This window comes from Nelumbo lutea, chromosome 5, assembly GCF_056320005.1.
Source record: "Nelumbo lutea isolate HS-2025 chromosome 5, American lotus-T2T, whole genome shotgun sequence".
In the NCBI taxonomy this organism is placed as follows: Eukaryota; Viridiplantae; Streptophyta; class Magnoliopsida; order Proteales; family Nelumbonaceae; genus Nelumbo; species Nelumbo lutea.
In genome coordinates, this window is record NC_142688.1 from 35992892 (window position 1) to 36015028 (window position 22137).

At 38.3% G+C, this 22137-nt stretch overlaps 2 protein-coding genes and 1 long non-coding RNA gene across 4 annotated transcripts; 2 read left to right on the forward strand and 1 right to left on the reverse strand.

The window, feature by feature from the left end:
• The first annotated feature begins 1977 nt into the window (after positions 1-1977).
• On the forward strand, positions 1978-9381 carry LOC148851694 (V-type proton ATPase subunit G 1-like). Its single transcript, XM_088943681.1, has 4 exons — positions 1978-2505; positions 5509-5611; positions 8601-8701; positions 9014-9381. Exons 2-4 carry the CDS (start codon positions 5524-5526, stop codon positions 9155-9157), a joined length of 333 nt encoding a protein of 110 aa, XP_088799807.1. The 5' UTR covers positions 1978-2505; positions 5509-5523; the 3' UTR covers positions 9158-9381.
• Positions 9382-11579: 2198 nt separating this feature from the next.
• Positions 11580-16908, reverse strand: LOC148851695 (uncharacterized). Of its 2 annotated transcripts, XR_016099640.1 has the most exons (3): positions 16616-16908; positions 12000-12235; positions 11580-11914 (listed from the first exon to the last, which is right to left on the reverse strand). It is a non-coding gene; the product is annotated as an uncharacterized LOC148851695 (long non-coding RNA). The 2 variants fall into 2 exon arrangements; XR_016099641.1 differs by lacking the exons at positions 11580-11914; positions 12000-12235 and adding an exon at positions 13984-14216.
• Positions 16909-19650: 2742 nt separating this feature from the next.
• LOC148851696 (stearoyl-[acyl-carrier-protein] 9-desaturase 6, chloroplastic-like) lies at positions 19651-22003 on the forward strand. Its single transcript, XM_088946323.1, has 2 exons — positions 19651-21034; positions 21194-22003. The coding sequence occupies exons 1-2, from the start codon at positions 20423-20425 to the stop codon at positions 21758-21760; spliced, it is 1179 nt and encodes a 392-aa protein (XP_088802449.1). The 5' UTR covers positions 19651-20422; the 3' UTR covers positions 21761-22003.
• Positions 22004-22137: the final 134 nt, after the last annotated feature.

Sequence of the window (22137 nt, forward strand, 5' to 3'; positions counted from 1 at the left end):
CCTCTTTTCGGAGCTTGCAACTTGAACGCACTATTGTCCCAAGCTGCTGCCTTTCCACGTATTAAGTGGTTATGAGGTTAGGCCAAATCTTCCTACATCACTATCGAACTATAACACTATTACACTGGAACTTTTGGCTCTTTGCTTCATCCTTTGGCATAGAATGCTTTGGAACAGATAAATAGATAAAGTTTTAGTTGAGTTGCGTTGAGTTATTTGTTAGAATTTGGACCCAATTGAAACACCAAATTTGGATAATCGGATGCTTTTAACTCAAAATGCTTCATAACTGCTTCACATAACAAATTATTGCAATTATTATAATCATCTTCTTTTATTAAGTAATAATTTAATTAATTCCTTTTTAGCTTTTTTCCTTAGGCCGGCTATTTTTTGTTTTAAGTAAAATGAATGGAATAATTTTAAGACTAAAATATTCCAGCAATTATTTTCAGCTATTTTATGGTGGAAACTTTGTTTTTCTGCCCCTTTTAATTTGTGTTGATGTAAAACACAAGAAAAAAACAAAGTTTTTTTTATAATAAAAGTGGGAAAATATAGTTAATACATTTGGCATGAAAAATTTTCTCTGATTTGTTTGAAAACAAACAGAATCTTAATTAAAAATTTCAAGACAACAAAAGAGTGTCCAAGAAGCTACTTCTTGCATCCTCTTTGAACTCTTGCTCTTTAGGAACTGTTTGGTCAGCAAAATAGTGTCCACCTTTGCAGATGGAAAGTCAAAAAAAGGGGAAAAATATTAAAACGAAACCTTTGGCTGTTTGGAGAAAGCAGTTAGAGCTGTTTAGGAGCTCCTTGCGTATGACACATTATCGTAGGTGTGGGGCAAAAGAATAATTGTGACCAATATTCTTTTAGCCAAAAGACAAGCAAAGAAAACAGGGTAACATGTCATGCTGAGAAAATTTCCAAACAGTGCAGGCTATTTTTTTTCCCAAACAACCAACATTTTTCCTGGCAAGATCATTTAGGTAGGGAAAGGTTTTTCTATTTTTACAATGGTTTCCCTACCTTTTCCTACTTTTTCCTTCAAACTAGACATAGCCTTGAGTCAAAATTTTCCTATGGTGTTTGTGCTAATCTTAATTTTTTCGATTCCCATTCTATATTCTTCTAAATAGCTGTTCAATTTTTTGTCAACATTCGGATGGTTGATAAAGAGAATTAAATGGCATATGAAGGGCATGTTTGATTTTTCAAATGTCACTTAATAGCTAATTAATGAATTAGTTAACGGTAGGTACTGGATTGCCACATTTTAAAGCTCGATGACCAAATTGCCATTTGAGCCAAAGTACATGGTACTAATCAGGAATTTTCTCTATATATAATGTAAAGATGGTAATTTGATTTGTCTCGATGGGATTTTGGGTTTCTCCAAACCTTAAAATTTTAAGATTTTTTTGTCATTAATCGAAGGGCTATGTTGGGCTGGTACAACACAACCTACGCAAAGTGTGGGCCGTGCCGCCCTCCACTAGGATAACTTGGGGGGTCGGCCTAGCACAGACCATGACCCAAGCCCGTACAAGTCTATGTCATGCCACGGGTTGGGTTGGTCCATGGGCCAATCTTTGGCTAGGTTGGGTCATGGACCGATCAAAGCTATTTATTTAAAAATTGAAAAAATTTTAAAATTTTAATTTTATATGATTTTTGATATATATAATTGCTTATATATACAATAGTTAAATAAATTAATATGATAAAATTAAAAATAATTATTTATTTTATTAATATATTATATACTATATATGATTATATAATTATAATTTATATAATATAATATATTATATATAAAAATATATAAATAATATATATAGATCAGGCCGGGCCATAAGTGGCATGGCCCGTTCAATCGTGTTGTGCTGGTACATTAATCGCACGTGGTACAGCCCGTTCGATCGTGCTTTATTTATCCGGCGTTGCCCGCAGACCTAAAACCGAGGCATAGCACGGCGTATACAATTGTGACGGGCCTGACACGGCTCACGTGTCGTCGTGCGGATTATACAAAAATGACGGGGGGGGGGCGGGGCATTTGAATTTGGGGTTGGGGACGGGTTACCGATCCCACCCCGCCCCGCCCCCCGTTGCCATTACTACTTTCATAGGGTTGTTAGGACGGTGTGAGTGTGTAAGCACGATTTTGGTGGGGACTGAATCCGAGTTCGCCGGTTTAAAATCGACAGTTGTACGTTGTAGACTGGATCATAGGTGGGACCTATGGGTTAGAAGGTGGACCCAGACCGCCAGACGAAACCATCTGATGATCCAAAAGCCACAGGGGCAGTTGATCAATCCTCAACCATCTGATGAACAAGGACGAAACACCAACGTTAACTGAAAACTTGATACGTAAGCAACACTGGATCCTCTTCTTTTCATGCCCAATCCAAGAGTTTGAACTTTAGAACTTAGAAGCAAGCAGATTCGTCATACACCGGCAGACCGGCTAATAGACCATTCTTCTCCAATTCATAGGTATGTTCTTTCCTTTTTGAGTTTTCCGGAAGAAAGATACAATCTTTGTGTTTCTCTTTTATCTGCCATTTATTGTTTCTTTAAATCCCCAATGCAATGGCCATTTTGATGCGTATTTTGTTTTTTTTTTTTTTATCTTGTGTGATTTATGATCGCATTTATTTATGTAATACTTTTTAAGGATGAAAGAGTTTTCTTTTTTCCTATTTTCACATGTATGATCAATATGATCTTTTTCTGTATGCTTGTTTCATCTTATCTATGGTGGATGTTGGACGATGGATGCTTTTTTTGTATCATTACTTAAAAGAGGGAACTTCTGCTGGAAATCCAAATAATGCTATTTCCCTTTTATCAGTATCAGTATCATTGAGATCGAGATCGAAATAGTCAAATTCCTTCATATCAGATACTCAGAAGAAAGATCCTTCATATCAGATCATACTCCATAAGAACTTTTTTTTCAAGGTTGGGAGTGAACGGCTTGCAAATAACAGAATAAAATTATTTCATTCTTTTTAATTTTTTATTGATATGCTAATACAGAATAGAACTATCAACTATGTTCTTAAAACCCTTGCTAAATTTTTTTACGATAAATGAAATTTTGGTAAAATGAAAAAGAAAAGGATACAAGTAATATATGAGCATTGTGGCCCCAGCAAGAACTGAAACAATCTCCCACCCACAAAACACAAGCAAAATTCAAATTCCAAAAGAACAGGTTCATCCCCAATCTTATCAGAATTGAGATATCCTGCCCACAAGAATCCTACCCATATGAACTAGGGCTGCACATTGGGAACATCTCCCCATGAATGATAAGAAGCAAACATGGGAGATATTCTCAATGTACAGCTGTAATGAGGCGTAGGTAGGCGTGGGTAGGAGATCCGAGCTCATCTTATCATCACAGCTCAAACTACAGCCCTGACACTCAACCCAAACAACAACCTAAACTCAAAGTTGAAGTCCTAACAAGATAAAGAAAGGGATAATAACAGCTTTAGCAATGAAGTTTTGCTCAAATACAGCCCTGCCAGAAACCACCTGATACACCATAATCTCAAAACTAAATCTTCACTCACTACTATGTAGCACTAGCACCTTAGCTACAATAAGCTTCAAAAAAGTCAACTTCAAACTCCTTACTTGTCTAGCTTGTCTGAAGAATCTTCTCCATTGGAAAACACAAGCTCCTTGCAGCTATGATCATGAATTTTAATTTGCTCTTTTTCTTCTAAACCCATAAATGCTTTCCTGGAAAATTCCTCTCCACCCATAAAGAGAATACCCACTTTCCTAATGACCTGCATCCAAAAAGATACTACATCACCTAATGGTTTGCTATTATTCGAAGTAATGTTGCCGTGTTAGACAATATTTTATGCCTTAGTGTTATTAGAAACCCAAAATGGAATAATTTAATTCACATGGTTTCTGAGAACCAAATAAGAGAATTACAACTTTAAATATCCATGGCCCATAATCCCATTCCTGTCAAATCCATTTCTAGGAAATCTAACTGAAATCTTAATACAAAACAGAATACTTGAAACACTGGATTAAATTTGAGAGGTATTCGTATTCATCTGGTATGAAAACACAATTTAGAAGCATGCATAATCTTACCCAATTAAATCGTTGTAAAAAGGATGAAAAGCATGCAGATTGAGTAACATCTGCCCTTACTTTTCAGTCATAAATATCTACTCAGAGATCCATGAAGTTGTGTGTCTTATCAATCGGAAAGAGAAAGGAAAAAAGAAAAGAAATTATAGATGCATACTTTAAGATAAGAAAAATCCATAGTCTACTTTTTTTTCACTGGTAATTGTGAACTTTATCAATTCAAGAACCAAGAATAGGTATAGTTCAAGAAAGAGCAGGGACCAAAATGACCCAACCACTTGTCAAGACCTTTCTAGTGTTTCTTCCAGATCAATTACTTCAACTGAATAAAAAGAAAAATGGCAGTACATAAAGTACATTGAGAATGGTAGAGATTCATAACAAAAAGGGAGAGCAGAACATAAAGTACATTGGTGTCCTCCACTCCTAATGGCAATTCCACTTGCATAGCTCTTGAAAATTAGAATTAATTATTAAAATCTGCACTTAGGTTTCTAATAATTCTCTGGTTTTAGAGTAATAGATTCTCCTTGTTTTTAAATGGTTGAGCTCATAGGAGTGGAGGTAGCAATTTCTGACTCAAGCCCCCACTTAACCCACTTATTTTGGAATTGTGTTGAATCACCTATTGGATCAATTAAATGGGCTGGGACTGTTGGGTTAGGACAGGTACCTATTTTAGTAACTTAAAAACTCTCTCTCTCTCTCTCTCTCTCTCTCTCTGCATGCGTAAGCCAATCCATCCAATTTCCATTCTGAACATGAAATGTTTGTGATTTTCATCCTGTAGAGTCCCTATGCTTTTTGAGATCATCTCTCTCTTCTCTCTTTTTTTGTAGAGATGGGGAAATATTATGATGATTGCCACTGATTACTCCCTATTTAGTTTATTATGAAATAGCATTATAGAGTCTGACCAACAGAATATATCACATCTCATTAATACGTAAAGATTCTGACCATCGGTCATATATGCACTCTGCAGTTGATATCAGCTGTATACCCTACTTTGTATTGCTGTTTTGTTTCCTGGTTAAATATAACCCACCATATTTTCAAATTTTAATTTAAAAGAAACCCAAAAAGAGTTTATTTTACCTGTTCAGCAACGACTTTTGGGTTGAAATTTGTTCCAAGAATATAGGGTGGGGTGTGGAACATGAGAGTCCTTCCCAATTAATTTGACATGTGAAAGATTCCTGGATTGTTGGATTTTGACCAAATGACCAGGCTGGAATTCTGCTTCCCAATTATATTCTAGTTTCATTGCTCTTGCAGCAAAACTGGACTAAGATGGTCTTTTTGCAACGGTTGCATTTCTTGGTCTCATGTGCTCTTTGGTCATGCTAATCTTGTTAGGATTTGTTACAGTAATTGCAGGAAAGAATGGATGCCAACAGGGGCCAAGGTGGAATTCAGCTTTTGCTAGCTGCAGAACAAGAAGCTCAATGCATTGTCAATGCTGCCAGAAATGGTAATAGCTTATTTATATCTGGATAATCATCAGTATTATCTATATGCACCCTTATCTGTCTATGCATTTAATTGATTATTTGGTAGGTTTAACCGTTTAGATATAAATATCAGATAATTCCAGTTATTGAGAGGTTTTAACATTATATGCATGAATTAGACTTGTTAACATGGATACTAGGATCAGCTGTCATTGTTCTTACTTGGATAATATGTGGAATACTTGTTTTCTTTTATTTGGAAAAAAGTTTCATGTATCTCTTAGACATCAAGGAATATTATACACTTCTAGATTTTTGTGTTACATGGATATGGTTTGGGTATTAATTGGAGCATGGCATGGCAAATGTGGCATTTGGAGGACCACAAAGGTTTACCTATCTAATGACTATCAAGATTGAATTCATCAAATTCTTTTGAATTTTATAAAAGGTTCACCTATTATATATTTTTTTCACTATGCTCTCCTTTTATCCTTCTTCCCCTTTTTGCAGAAAAAATATATTTTAATGAAATCCATTTTTTTCCATTAATAAAAAGCGTGGCATTTGGAGGACTACAAAGGTTTACCAATTAGATTATTATCAACATTGAATTCATCAAATTCTTTTGAATGTTATAAAAGGTTTACTGTTTCCCTATTTTATCTTTCACTATGCTCTCTGTTTATCCTTTTCCCCCAGTTTTGTAGCAAAAATGTATTTTAATGAAATCCATTTTTTTTCCATCAATAAAAGGTGTATCATAAGGGAGTACACCCATAAATAGGAAATATAGTTATTGAGTGGATTCAAGTACATCCAGAATTTGCAAATGTCAACCAATGGACTTTGGATCTGCTTTCTGGTCTACATTGGAGATAGCAGCAGAATGTTACTTGCAATGAAATGTATTTTTTTTTTTTAACTCTATTAGTCATGTTTTGTAAGATCTGGTATTGGGGTGCTACCTTGTCACCTCTTCCATCTATTATACTTCTTCAGTTTTATTTTTAATATATTTTTTCTTTCACTATACAAAAGCATAAGGGAGGAGTACCAAAACCTAATGAGAGGTGAAAATATGTTATAAATGAGAGAAATTAATGTGCTATTTATTTTGAGTTAAAGTTGTAATACAAAACTTAAAAGAAAAATCAGTTATGCCGATGGCCCAGTAGCTGAATGGTTAGTTGGCATCCCTCTGAATATGATGGCATATGATCAAACCCACCTAACTGCAGGTAGGGATGTCAATCGACCGGTTTTGGATTGGATCCAATCTGATCCAAACCTTATTAAATTTGATTTGAATGGCCCATTATAATTATTGGATCAGGCCAATCCAAAATAAATTGGCCCATGTTCTTATGGTCTGAATTGGATCTAAGCCAAAATTTCAATAATTCGATCATGAGGCCAAACCCTTGTCCAATTTGAAACTGATTAAAACTGAAGTCGGCATAAGATCACCTTTATGAAAGTACTTCTACGAAAGCACTTTTACGAAAACACTTTTACAAAAGCACTTTTATAAAAGTAATTTTATGAAAAGTACTTTTACGAAAGCACTTTTACAGATGCAATTTTATAAATGCACTTTTACGAAAGCACTTTTATAAAAGTACTTTTACATGAAATCACTTTTATGAAATCACTTTTACAAAAGAACTTTTATGGAAGTACTTTTATAAAAGCAATTTTACAGTACTTTTACAAAAGCACTTTTATGGAAGTACTTCTATATAAGCACTTTTACGAAAGCACTTTTATGAAAGAACTTTTACGAAAGCTTTTTTACAAAAGTGCTTTTTCAATGCCAAAATGATATATTTTTGTAATTTTCAAATTTTTTTCACTTGGTTTGGATTGGATCCAATCCAGTCCATTTAAATTTTAATGGACTGGATTGGGTCCAATCCATTTGTAAGTGGACTCACATTGGACTGGATCAGGTTGGACCAAATCCAGTCCAATTGACACCTTTAACTGTAGGGTCAGTGGACTTCATGTGCACCCTGCTCTGTCCCCACCCTTTGATCCCCTGTCAAGTCTAATATGTAATACCAAAAAAACGAAGGGAGAATGACCTATCAGTCCAGGTCAGAATTTTTTAGCCCCACCGTACAGGGGGGATGAATCCTGACCGTGGATTGATGCCAAATCCACAGGCAGGATGCGGTTTATATGGGGGCGGGGGTGTACTAGTAGACTATGGGGGGTTGTAATTCAGAATTCTGCATTGAGCTGCAGTGTACTTAACCCTATATCAGTTATAATATTATTAAATGGTATAATAGTTGTATTTATTGTATCATTTATTTGGAACAAAATTCAGATACCAGTTATAGAAGCAGAATGAAATATAGAACTGTCAAGTGGGATGAAAAAGGTAGTCCATGAGAAGTCAAGATGCAAGTAATTGCCACAAACCACTTTTTAGTGAGGTATTTAGATGCTGCGGACTTTCCCATGGAAAATTGGAACCTGTATTAGGAATTTGGGATTCTGGGCCGATAAGGGAAGTTCACTAGACAACCCTTCCTATTTCTTGCTACATGGTATAACTCTGTGGCTGATTCAAACCACCCAGAGATAAGGACATCTAGATTGGCTATGTGCCAACTCCCCTCTATACCTTGTATTGGAGTTTCCCTGAGGCTCAGTTTGGAAGGAGTACAAATGCAAATATGTAGAGTGCAAAACCTTATATTTTGTATTATTTTGTATGTATTTGCACTGTACACATTTCAATGCTTTAATAAAGATTCTGCCAGAGGCTTCCTTTGGCATAAGGGCAAAGGAGTTTTATGCTGAAATTTTTCCCATGAGTAGAGGGCGGTGAGGGGAAGTTTCCAGAATCATGTATTCTCCTTCACAAATGACCAACTAGCAGAATGGATAAAATTATTTTACCATTTTGTTACGTTAAGTAATAAGTATTAACCTTGAGTTGCATCACGAGAGGTATACTAATCGTTGTTTCTTGTGCATTATGGCTTATGCTTTTAGCAAAAATGGGTAGACTAAAACAGGCCAAAGATGAAGCTGATAAAGAGATCACTGAATATCGTGGTCACATGGAAGCTGAGTTTCAGAAAAAAGTTGCAGAGGTAAAAATGAAATACCAATAAGTATCTACTTATGAGGTCATTATATCAGACAGGTTGATTAATCCTAGGACATGCATGGCTTATTTCACCATGAACATTCCTTGCATCAAGTCTTTCGCTTTGACTTGCAACCTTTAAAAATCTGAGTTGATAGGTTCCACCTTGATACATAAACTGATAAACATTATTGATCCTTGATTGAGTTCACCTTTCTGCAGTAACTTTTTGTTGCATTGTACTCTGAATTATCTTCTTCATCTAATTCAAGCTACTTTATTTTCTCTTTCCTTTTTAACTGTGATCACCAAACAGACTAGCGGGGATTCAGGTGCTAATGTAAAGCGCCTTGAGCAAGAGACTCAAGCCAAGATTCAACACTTAAAGTCAGAAGCTACAAGGATCTCTCAGGATGTCATCCACATGCTTCTGAGGCATGTGACAACTTTGAAGAACTAAGCCATTTTTGAGTAGGATGAGTATTAAGGAAATGGTCAGGTTGCTGATTTCTAAAACTTCCCTGGTACTTGAATTGGATCTAATAAGTCTTGATCGACGAAGATGTTTTTTATTCTTTTGTTTTACATATATATATATATTGCATGTATTTATTGATTAGGGCGCTGCCTTTGATCAATATTCAAATAAACCACATGATTTTTCTCTCATGTGGATTTTCAGAAGTTTTTAAGTTGCTTTGGCTGAGTGCTTGTGGTTCGGGTTGATAAGATTGAGTGCCTGTTTGGGAGGGATTTCCAGCAGGCAGCCGCGGCTTGGCATTGCAAGTTAGGACCCACATTTAAAGCCAGGAAGCTGTGTTTGGTGGAAACCCCGGAAAGCCAGAAAAACAATGTCATTGAGCTGAGAAATCGACTTTCCGGTGAAACTAGTTTTGGTAGCTTTTCAATCAACAAAGAAGCCCTCCCAAACAGGCTCAACTGAGTGGTACCAAAGAAAAAAAAATGTAATTCAGATTAGCTGAACACGTTAATGTACATACAATTGTGAGCCCCATGTAATTTATGACTGGTACGGAGCGTTATTATTGGTTGGTTTCACAGCCTGCAGAATAGCTATTGCGTTGAGATAATTCAATCTCAAAAGTCTTTGAAGCATACTGTTAACTGCTTGAGAATGAATTAGCCTTCATAGCTGTGTTTTGAGCTGTGGGACCAATCATAATGCCCCACGCCAGCTATAAGGACTCATTTTTGGCTTCAATCCATTTATTTCACATACCAACTTATTAGTGACTCATTTTAATAAAAATCGAATGGGTGAAACCTAACTCAATGGCTATAAGGACGAATCATGGGGCATGCCGGCATGGTAAGCTGTCATGCATGTGGCACATATAGGTCAAAGTAATGCACAAAAGTTTTTTATTTAGACAGACTTGATGGTATAGTGCACGATCCTTTATCTCCAATGGCTATTGTTTGGAGATTGTGCTATTATTCATTTATGGAAACCGGACTGTAGCCCACCCACGTCATTGATTAAAAAGATCATGACTTGAGTTGGTCTTTTATATGATGTCAAGATAGGAGCAGCTTCAGAACTTAGTGTCATAAAATAACATACGATTTGGGATACAACCATGTCATCTACAGATGAGATGCAGAATGCAGTCGGGGGTTTACGCACTGTTTCTAAGGTGAGATAATTTGCTGTCATTGAGGAAAAAAAATGCAAGATGAGAGGCAGAAGTTGCAGAGTGAATGGGAGAGTGAGGATAGAAGTGAGACAAGGAATACTTAAAATGGTTATCCATTGGTAACCCATGACCCAACCCACCGAATCCATTAAATATGTATCTATTGGGTTGATATCTGAGACAAGGAGATGTGTCACCACTCACCTGAGCAGCTGACCCTTGCAATCTTACAGTTGCATTTGGATGAATGGTGATGGTCTAGGCATTTTATCAGGAAAGAGTGTATGGTTCATTCCTATTTGGTGAACAATTTGTGATTCAATTTTAAAATGAGTGGGGTTCAATAAAGGATACTCCATTGGAGGCACCTTGTTGCCATAAAACCTCAAGATCCACTTCCATATGCAGCAAGTCTCAGGTCGAAGAAGAGGATGATTTCGTTGGTGGAATGGTGGAGTCTCCTTCTCCTCAGCGTTGTGTGGTGGGTCTGTGGGATGTCATCTCTCCCTGTGTCACATACTTATATCAACTTGGTGCTTGGATTGGCCTGGTCCAGTTGCTAGTATCAATCGGACTAGCTATCAGGTTCGATTTATATGGCTTACTCTGGCTCATCCGATTTGATTCGGGTGTATGCCTATTCAAAAGAAAAAGAAGATTGTATTGTAATAAGTCCAGTGTTTGATCCTCTCATAGCAATGGATTATAAAGAAAAGAAAATTAAAAAAAAAAGAACAAAAGAAAGAAACAATGAATTTCAAAGGTACTTGAATTGGATTGGATGCATCCGGGTGTTGATAATCAGATGGGTGTAACAATCGTGGGATCAATATACTTTAAACGTTGATCATGACTGGTTCCATGTGTCAACATTATTTTTATCATAATCCAGACTGAAGTCTCCTTGAATCGTGACAACATCTGTAGCTTGCTGATGTGAGCAGGTAACAGAACCTGACCATGCTAGCACTCCAAATAACTGAAACAAGAGAACTTAGCCGGCAAATAAGATTTTGGTAACCCATCTTCCTAAATGGTTTATATATTTTCCTGTCAAGAACATTACTTAAGTAATTTTTTTCTTTCATTTCCTCTCTAAATTATGTTGTACAGGTTTCAGCCAGAGACAGAGATTCATTTGTTTATTTAACTGGTGGGAAACTTGGAGCAGCTTCAGAAGTGTATTTGAATGCAATCAATGACAACCCATGGAATCTTAGCATGTGAATCAAGTAACTAGTAGTATACGTGAAACTTGGGAGTTAATAGATCGTCCAGTCCTCGGCACCTAGCTAGTACAAATAGAGGACACACTTATCATCTTCTCCATCTTTGACACAAATCATTCATCAAATTAATTCAATATTTCCACACATAGAAGTATGGCTCCCACTCTAAACTACAATAGTTTCCCATATTTTTCCCCTCCACCACCTCCTCATTTTGTTCCACCTCCACCGCCCCCATCAGGACACCATTCCACCGTTATAATCGTCGTGTTTGTCTCAGTAGGTGGTCTCTTCTTCCTCGCATTCCTATCGGCTGCTCTCTGTTGCTTCCTTAAGAAGAAGAGAAAGAAGATGATTCAAGAAACTGAAGTTATAAACATTGATGAACATCTTAAGATTCAGGAAGCCATAGTACCGGGTCCACGTGGTGCACAAACTGTGGTAGTATCCGTCGAAGAAGATGTGCATATACAAGAAGAAATTAAGAAGAACGAAAGGGTGGGCGAAGGTTCGCATGTTACAACCATGGGGATTCCTCCTCCTGCTCTTGAGGACGGAGCAACATCATCTGAATCCAGTCACCACCGTCTTGATCACAAGCCGTGATTGAAGTTTGATCATGTGTATGTGGGTTCTTAAAGCTGCCAAAAGCTTATATCCATCCAAATTGTGAGAATTCTTGTTGCCTCTTGTTGGTCATTTAATTTGGAGTGATTTGTATGGAATAAAAGACCAAGAATATTGTTGTGTTATATTCATTTTCTGTTACATATTAGACTTTTCTTAATAATTATTACGCGCTTCTGAAGTGCTTTAGTTTCAAGTAAAGGCTCTCACTTGAAGTTTTCCATTTTATGGAGTAATGTTTTAAAACCCGACCCGGAACCGGACCCGATTTGGCCACCGGTTTTCAGGTCAGTGGTTCGACCATCTGGTTTGAATGGAGGACTCATTCTAACTTAAAAATTAAAATAAAAAAACTGACAAAAAACCGTTGTCTGGGTTATTCAGGTTGATGGTTCGACCACTCAGATCAATAGGTCATTCACCAAGTCAACAGTTTTTAACTAAGGACCAGATTACGGATGAAACGAAACCGATTGCCTGAATGGTTATCGGGATGAATAGTCCAACCGTCTGGGCCAATGACAGTTAAAAAACTAACAAATAAACCATAACATAGAGGCGGCATTAGGCCCCCTTTGTGGACCATGAAAACTAGCAAATAAACCATACCTAAGGCAAAATCTACCCAGGAGGCCTGGACCCATAACTGGTTTTGACCGTCTTTAATTTTAACTAGCCAGTTGTTCTGGAATAAAATGATCAGGAAACACCATCAAATGGGTCTAAGTCTCGCCTTGAAGATTGATTTGGCCAAATGGTTCAGATTGTGGGAATACATCTGATCATACTGATTATTTATGTAGGTCCACTCTTAGCTTTTCTTGCTTTTTCCTTTTTATGCTTGTGTTCCCATCATTACTTTGTCTCCGTTATTGGGCTCATACCTACTGTATGATTATCTTTTCTTTCCAACTCGTCATCTACAGTTCTACACATTAGTGTCTCCAACAGCCAGAGTAGAAAAAATAGTGTCTCCAACAGTTATGTTTTTTCTGGATTTGCTGGAAGGGGGGACGGTTGTACTGTAACGTGTAATCTACACATGTAATGTACATTATATATTAAGATATCGTATACAATATATATTATATATAAATATGTTTACAAGTATATATACATTATGTATCATCATTATATTGTGGCAGGGTGAGCCCGGGCCTGGCTTGAAGTATTGGGCCTAGGTCTAGGAGATCTAAAATTTCCGGGATCGAGCCCAGGCCAGGCCTGGACCGGGCCAGGCTTTTAGGCCCGGCTGAAAATGATCACACCTATATTCATCTCCATTTGGTTGAAAGATTTTTGGCTTCTGACTATAATATGAGAAAAACAACTGACCAATAAACTGAAATAACAAACATGGTAGCAAGTGTTATTTATCTTTTCATATCATTTCTTTTCTGCATCATAGATTTATGTAAAAAATTAAGGGACTTTCTACTTAAAAGCAAATTTGTTGGATGCTCTTATATGAATTAAAAGTTAGAACCTTTGAAAAGTTTGGTAAAGGTGCAAATGCAAGTATGAATGTTACAAATGCAAAAAATTCTGGTTTAGTAACATGGTTGAAATTTTCCAATACCTACTTGAGTCTGAATTCTGGTCTGAAATAGAAAAGAAATTGGAAGAATAAAAGTGAAAGTAACAAGGGAATAGAGAACATCTTGGTTGAAATTTTCAACAGGATCTCAATTTCTATGCCAGAATTCCAAAAAGAAAAAACAGAAATAAACAGGAAAAGAGAAGGAAATAAACCAAACAAAGATAACAATTATAGCAATCCAGATTCAAACTATTGAACAGAATTATATCACTGTCTCTGTTTGCAGCTAATTTTAATCGCTAGATCTACATTTAGAACCACCAAATATACAAGTTGATGAAACCAAATTTGAAGCCTAGTCACTGATTTATTTTGGCTACAAGCATATCATCGGAGAAATCATCACCAAGCCCACCGCCGTTCACCAGGATCTCGTTCTCTTCAGATCCCGGCAATGTGAAGCTTCTAGAGGAAAAGGATTGTCAATAAGAGCAAATTTTGCTTCGATTTTTTCAAAGCAAACTTTGTAGTTATCTTCTCGATTTGCAAAACATTTTTCCACCAAAAATAAACGTGTACAAAACTGAACCGGGTGCATACTTACCCAGTTATATATTTGTATCGTAATCAAACACAACCTTAATAACATGGTTTTTAAAAATGAACCGATGACTGAATTGGTCAGGGGTCCAGTTATCGGTTCGAATGGTTCGATTATTGAAAGAATTTAAAAAAATGAAAATTTTAAAAAATGGTCAAAATCGTTTAAATGATTCAAACAATTAATCGGCCGGTTCAGTGGTTTACTGACCAAAATCAACGATTTTAAGAAAAAAAACAGTTTTGAAGGAAAACAAAACCGGTCATATAACCGGTTCCCTATTTTTCCGATCAAGTCCGATTTTAAAAACAGTGCTTAATAATTTGAGGGTGAAGGTTGGCCACCATAAGAATTTGTCGTATGATCATACAAGAAAGATAACAAGCTAGCTGGATTTGGGGAAGAGACAAAAATGAAATAAACATTCAATCCCGGACACCATGATCAGATAGATATAGCCACTTGTACAAAATGAAATACTGGAAGAAGAGAAACTTCAACTATGAAATAAGAAATTATAGAGCCTGAATATAATCCGATTTTATATGTGATAATAAAAGGTAACTTCCAATTCGAAGGAAGAGATTCTATACCCATAAAATGAAAGAATCGTTAACCAATATTGGGAGATTGGATACTATTTACTAAGCTAAGTTTTGGCGTTTTATATGCACACTGTCTGCCTCTCAAAATAAACAAATAAACAAAGCAAAATGTATAGTTTTCTCTGTTTTAATTCTCTAATCTAAGCAAATGAGCTAGACAAGAGGGGGCGAGCCAGTGGCCACCAACCTTGGTGACGACAACCAAGAGGAGACTTTTACGAATTAGCCATCTGGCACCTTAAAATAGATTTAATGTTCACGACCCTTCCATACTGCTGATATATCTATCTTATATCTTCGCAGAGATACTTATTCCTGACATATTCTTGGGTGGCCCACATATCTGACAAAGGCAGGCTTGTTTTGCCCAAAATTGCAGGATACTTCTTAAAAATTGGAGCTGACCTGGCCCTATCATCTAAGTATCAATTTTATACTCTAGGCTCAGCCTTGCTAGCAGAATATCTTTCAATAGGATGTGTGATGCATCTACCCAACCCTAGCCTTGCCTTGTTAAACTTGGGCCCATTTCGCTTCGAATGCGGTGAATTTTCCCAATCTTAAATGGGATACTTTTTAATTTCTCTCAAATTCTAAACAATCTATGATTATTACATTTATAAAATATCCCTAAATTCTTATAATCCTATATTGAAAATACCTTAATATATTTTCAGACAATTTCTTTAGAGTGGAGAAAATTTAGGAATTCCCTATCTTCAACAAAAGAAAGTGCCCACCCCACCGGCCACCACCCAAAGGTAAGAGATTGTGGTTATGGGGCAGGGACGGGGAGGGAGTGCCTTACCCTGAATCCATGTCGTTGCCTTTCCTATTTATGTGTCTCTCCCTTTGTTCTTACCTCAGGCTAGTTTACTACTAGCTTAGGAATAGGTCCTCTCATAATCTGATTAGCCCAAGGTCAGAATTTATAGGCTCAAAGTACTGTTGGGATAGGTGTTAGTTCAGAATTAATGTCAATTTGTGGGTGGATATATAAGTTGCCATTTTGAATGTTTATAGCTCTGTAGTAAAAATTAGAAATCTGTATTAAACCTATCCGTATATCCAAAAGATAGCATTGGACTGCGCTACTAACCGAATAGTGAAAGACCCATTTTTGGAAAGAACTTGCCAAACCAATGCCATTGGCAGGAGTGAGGGATATCAGCACGTGACACTTAGCACAAAGCGTGGGAGTTAACTTCGTCAGTAGGGCTGTCAACAGGTCGAGGTAGAATCGGTCTCGGAACTGACAAGAGAATCTATGAACCCAGAATTGACTCAGACTTTATAGGGTCTGTAATTTTGGACCCAGAACCAAATCGATCAGTTTTTAGGACAATCGAGTCCAACCCGATGGACCTGATTATGCATGACAATAATACCCCTGCTAAAAATGCAATTAAAATACTGTAAAAACCTAAAATGCAATAAAAACCCTAAAATGTAATAAAAATATCAAAATGTTTAAATGGAGAAAGATTTCACATTTCAGAATAATATTTAAATGGATGACCAATTGTCTGAAAGTGGCTACTGGGTAGGTGGTGGTGGCAGAGACCTAGTGGTGATTATGGTGGATGGCCAAATGGGAAGTGTTTTTCTGGAGATGGATGCTCAAGGCTTCAAACATTGAATAAATCATTAAATCCTACCTGACAAAGGGTGTTACTGTTGATGCCTTGATAGACCGACGAGCAACCGGTCGTCGAACGGATGAACGACAGTAGTATTGTACAATGGCCGATGTGCCTCCAGCCTCCACCCTCCAGACAGACATCAAAGACCAGTACAGAATAATTGAGTCACCACTCATAAAAAAACTCTCTTTGACTCTTTCAAGTTTTGATTTGAAATGAGAACTGAGAAGAGAGAGTGAAAGACCAATTTTCAGACTCTTCACTCTTCATAAACGAAAAGCTTTAATCGTTTAGGGGGCTGGGGCAGCATTTTGGTAGGGTTTTGAAGGAAACCCATATATATAGTAATTGGAAAATTTTTAAGAACAGAAACCGACCCAGTCTAGGCCTATCGGGTCTGACCCGACCCATTGACAGCCCTAGATATTACTTATGAGCAAGGTGTCTCGAGGCCTTTTGACATTAGGGCCGCAAATGAGTAGGATCAGACCTGTTTTGAATCTGAGTTCCATCTAATAAGAATCGGATTTGGATATTTCGCTTGATTTTAATAAATTCGACCGAACTGAAAAAAAAAAAAAAAAATCGATCTGTTTAATTATATGAAATATATTTTACTAGCAGGAGGCCCATGCGGTGTACGGGTTGGGGTATCCCTTCTTGTCCCTTGCCTCTGTAAATCAAGACACTCTATTCCACCCCATCCCAACCCTAGTGGCAGGAAGGGTTCGAGGTGAAGCATTCATTCCCCGTTAAGGATAGGGAATCCCCAAATTCTTCGCATCCTGAGGCAATTACCTAAAAAAATCTAATTTTATAAATAATATTATGTGAATTTGTGGGTATTTTAGGGATTGGATTATAACAATTTGGAGGTATTTTTATAAATGAAATTATAAATATTAAATCTATAGATATTTTACTAATTTACCAACAGGTTTGGGGAATTATATGCAAACCCCATTCGGACAAAAATATTTCCCATGTCCCTATCCCATCTTTGCCTCATCCTTATTTAAGATTTGAGAAAACTTTCCCCGTTCGGGGTAGGGCAAGGTAGGGCCCTAGTTTTATAGGAAAAATTGCCATCTCTACAGTTTTAATATTTTTTATAACTAATTAATCAACAATCAATTAAATAACAATAAATTATAATATTTTATGATAATTTCCAAAAAAATAATTATATTATTTAAAATAACATAATCATGAGTTCTTTCTCTCGTTTTCTCTTCATTTATATTAGAGTTTTTCTTGGTATTTGCATATAGGGATGGCAATTCTACCCACCCCCGACAGATAGAGGTGTAAAATGGGCCATGTTGGGTTGACATGGCACGACCTGTGTGCGGACCGGGCCATGCCTCCCTCCCTTGGGATATTTTGAGGGGTCGGCCCAGCACGGCCCATGGCCCGAACCCGCACGGGCTTGTGCCATGCTGGGTTGGTCCGTGGGCTGAGCCTTGGACCAAGCCAGGCGAAAGCTATTTATTTTAAAATTTGAAAAAAAAACTTATAATTCTAATTTTATATGATTTCTTATATATAATAAATAAATAAAATAGTATAATGAAATCGAAAACAAATAAACAATTATTTAATTTATTAATATATTATATGCTATATATTACAATATAATTATAATTTATATAATATTTAATATATTATATATAAAAATATTATATATATATATGGGCTGTATCGCCGGCGGGCCGTGATGGCTTGGCCCGCTGGCCTGAAATCCCAAGCCCGACACAACCCACACAATCATGCCTGAAATGGCAGCCTAAATCGCTGTATTAGTCTCCGCTAAACCCTAGAATTCGTTCTTCCCTCTTCGTTGTCCGATAATATGAATCGCTGTATTAATCTCTGCTAAAACCTAGAGTTCCCTCTTCATTCTCCGACAACCCAAATCGTTATGTTTATTGAGTGGTCTCTGTTAAACCTTAGATTTCATTCTTTCCTCTTCTCCTTCAGTCGTTTTCCACTTCTCTGTATTGAGTATTGATGGGTCCGATGGTTAACCATCACCTAACCCGCCCAATCCGTTAAAGCCCATGCTTATTGGGTGAACCGACCCACAACGATTCGGAACTAAATAAATAAAAAGGTTCGACCAATTAATAATTGAGTGGGTTCAGCGGGTTGGGGTAAAAAATTTCCGCCCCTACATGATCCTATGCCACCAACACTGCATGGTGTTGGCCTAACTTTATCTCAGTTTTCCAAGTTATGAGCTACTGCCATGTGTCAAATTATCATAGAAAGCTCTTTGGCATGACTTATGGTGTCAGAAGCTGAAGTGTAGTAATGTTAAGCATTTAAATGCCTGACAAGCTAAACTGGTTAAAGCTAAGAATTGCGGCTTTTGGACTGGTCCAGCCATATAGGTTGGTCCATGCATGCATGTTTGAAATTTCATGCATGTAGGGCCGGATAGGCGATCCCACTCTTACCGATGGACTGCAGTTTGCCAAGTCTAATTCTAGCCTGGTCCATTCCAGAACCATCATCTAGAAATAAAAGTGATAGTGACGACGCATAGGAAACATGGAGATATTTTCAATGAGAGGAGGGTATGGTGGAATGCGGATCTGCCGGCAAGAGCAAGTTTATTAAAGTCTATGTCGGTTGCTAGAACAGATGAGCTGATCAGGGAACGACTGCTTCCGGGAATCCTCATTTGATATGTCCGAGTCTGATTTAGTTTTTCTTTCTCTTTTTTTTTGTAGTGTTTTTTCTCACGAAAACGAGATTAACACGTAAGCAAAATTGGTATACAACAAAGACAAGTAAGCCGTGTAAAAATCACATATGAAGCATTTTAGCTTAACAATTAAAACACATCTCTCTAAGACACCGGCACAAACACATGGCAGGCAAGGGAGATAGACAGAGGGTCAAAAGGACTTCCGAGCTGTTACTTGTTGGAATCAAAGGGTGCCAGACTGAAAAATGGATGTTGGGCGGGTTAGCCAGGTTGGGTCGGGCCCGCGGGCTAATGATCTTCTTAACAATTTTAATACCTAAAAATGAATCTGGACTGAACAATTGTTTCCAGTCAATTGAGAGCAACCGAAACCCGGACAAAAGGCACGAGTCACCTGACACTCTACACACCACTCTGGCAGAGGCAGAGCCCAACAACTAACAAGTGAAATTTACTTTTTTGAAGGCCCACGTGGAAGTGCGCAACGTGCAAAGCCAACCCACGCAAATGCAAGCAATCCAAATGGCTGCTGCTGGTTTGAACATGAAGTAGGAGGAAGACCCCTGTTTAATGCTTTAATTAGCAAATCAGAGATTCGAATTCGATATTACCAAAGCCACTACTGTCTTTTTAACTTTTTCAAACTTAAACCCGAGGATCCCGTTCATCGAAACAAACCCACAGAAATGCTCAGAAAAGGAAGCTCCCTCCACACTCCACACTCCACACTCCACACTCCACACTCCACGCTTCACTCTCTCTCTCCCCCCACAAAACCACTGCGCACCTTGGTTTTCTTTGCTTCTTCCCTGGTTTTAGCCGAAGGTATAAAATAACTAGAATACCCTTTACTCTCTGGAGAAAAAAAGCGCCAAGTTTCATGTTGAACCTCGGAACAAGGCTAATTTAGTCTTTTAGTTTTAGATTTTAGATCGATACCATATTCACTTCTTACAATAATATCTAGGGAAAATGTCAAAATGACACGGTTGTAAAAACAGGACCAGCTTTGTTCCGCTGCGATTTTCGTTTTATATAAATAAACGACCTTCTTCCCTTTTCTCTCCAGTCTCCATCTCCCAAACGCCCGAATCCAAGGAACCGTGCAGATGCAGTCCTCACTCTCTCTCCAGTCACAGCACCTCTCTTTGCCGGGAGGCCACAACCGGAATCTTCTGACTCGTGGTTTCAGAGTACCGGCAAGAAGTGGCGGTTTCCGGCGGAAACCAGTTTCAGCGGTTGCTGTTCCACTGGCGCGTCCGCAGGTCACCCACTCAATGCCACCGGAGAAGGTCGATGTATTCAAATCACTAGAAGGATGGGCCAGGACATCCGTCCTACCGCTATTAAAGCCCGTGGAGAACTGCTGGCAGCCGCACGATTTCTTGCCGGACCCCACACTGTCCACAGATGAGTTCACGGATCAGGTCCGAGCCCTGCGCGAGCGGACCTCCGAACTGCCCGACGAGTACTTTGTGGTGCTAGTGGGCGATATGATCACGGAGGACGCGCTGCCCACCTACCAGACCATGATCAATACGCTCGATGGAGTCCGTGATGAGACCGGAGCAAGTGCGAGCCCATGGGCCACGTGGACCCGGGCTTGGACGGCCGAAGAGAATCGCCACGGTGATCTTATCAGAACATATCTCTATTTGTCCGGGAGGGTCGACATGCTCATGATCGAAAGGACCGTGCAGTATCTAATCGCCTCAGGCATGGTAAGTTCAGATCCCACATTTGAGTGCTAATTTGTAAATTTGATGGTTTTCTTGGGCAAACTATAAGTCAACGTAGAGTCTAAAGTGCCACGTAGAAGGATGATGTGACAATGACAAAAAGTCTGACGATTTTTGAATCTTTGATGCATGGATTGACAGGACCCGGGAACTGAAAACAACCCGTATTTAGGATTCGTGTACACGTCGTTCCAAGAGCGGGCCACCTTTGTGTCACATGGCAACACGGCTCGGATGGCCAAGGAGGGTGGGGACCCCGTGCTGGCGAAAATATGCGGCACGATCGCATCGGACGAGAAGAGGCACGAGAACGCGTACCAAAGGATAGTGGAGAAACTTCTGGAAGTGGACCCCAGCGGAGCAATGCTGGGAATTGCGGACATGATGCGGAAGAAGATCACGATGCCGGCCCACTTGATGTACGACGGACAGGACCCACGAATCTTCGAGCACTTCTCGGCGGTGGCTCAGAGAATGGGAGTGTACACGGCGGATGACTATGCGGACATACTGGAGTTCTTGGTGGGGAGGTGGAAGCTGGAGAAGATGGAGGGGTTGACGAGCGCAGCGCGAGAGGCGCAGGATTTTGTGTGCACGCTGGCGCCGAGGATAAGGAGGCTACAAGAACGGGCGGATGAGCGGGCTAGGAAGATGCAACCGCAGAGCGTGAGGTTCAGCTGGATTTTTAACAAGGAGGTGGCGTTGTAGAAGGAAGAGTTGCACCGTTGCAGCCTCAGCCTGTGGGTTGTTTTTATGTAACTGTAGTACAAGAATATAAATACAACATGGAATGAGCATAAGGAAGAGTTCTTTCTTTATATATATATATATATATATATATATATATATATTTTTCTCTTTTTTTTCTTTCTTTAGTTGGTTTTTAGTTGCTGATGGTGTTGGAAATGCACTTGGATCAGAATTGAATATAGTTTAACTTGTTTTTGTTAAGAGACATTCACATATTTGTTACATCCTTTATTATGTTAAGGAAGGCTAAGTGAAAACAGCCCATGCACGTCGTAGGAGAAACACGCCCACGGCCAGGCCCATACACGCCCATTCACTCAGCCTGTCAGCGGTCA

What these genes read in the sequence shown, in the direction of transcription:
- LOC148851694 (XM_088943681.1), top strand. Translation starts at nt 5,524, where the DNA reads ATGGATGCCAACAGGGGCCAAGGTGGAATTCAGCTTTTGCTAGCTGCA. An exon ending in TGTCAATGCTGCCAGAAATG is followed by an intron (nt 5,612 to 8,600) that starts GTAATAGCTTAT and finishes TTATGCTTTTAG; the next exon opens with CAAAAATGGGTAGACTAAAA. An exon ending in TTCAGAAAAAAGTTGCAGAG is followed by an intron (nt 8,702 to 9,013) that starts GTAAAAATGAAA and finishes ATCACCAAACAG; the next exon opens with ACTAGCGGGGATTCAGGTGC.
- LOC148851696 (XM_088946323.1), top strand. Translation starts at nt 20,423, where the DNA reads ATGCAGTCCTCACTCTCTCTCCAGTCACAGCACCTCTCTTTGCCGGGA. An exon ending in ATCTAATCGCCTCAGGCATG is followed by an intron (nt 21,035 to 21,193) that starts GTAAGTTCAGAT and finishes ATGGATTGACAG; the next exon opens with GACCCGGGAACTGAAAACAA.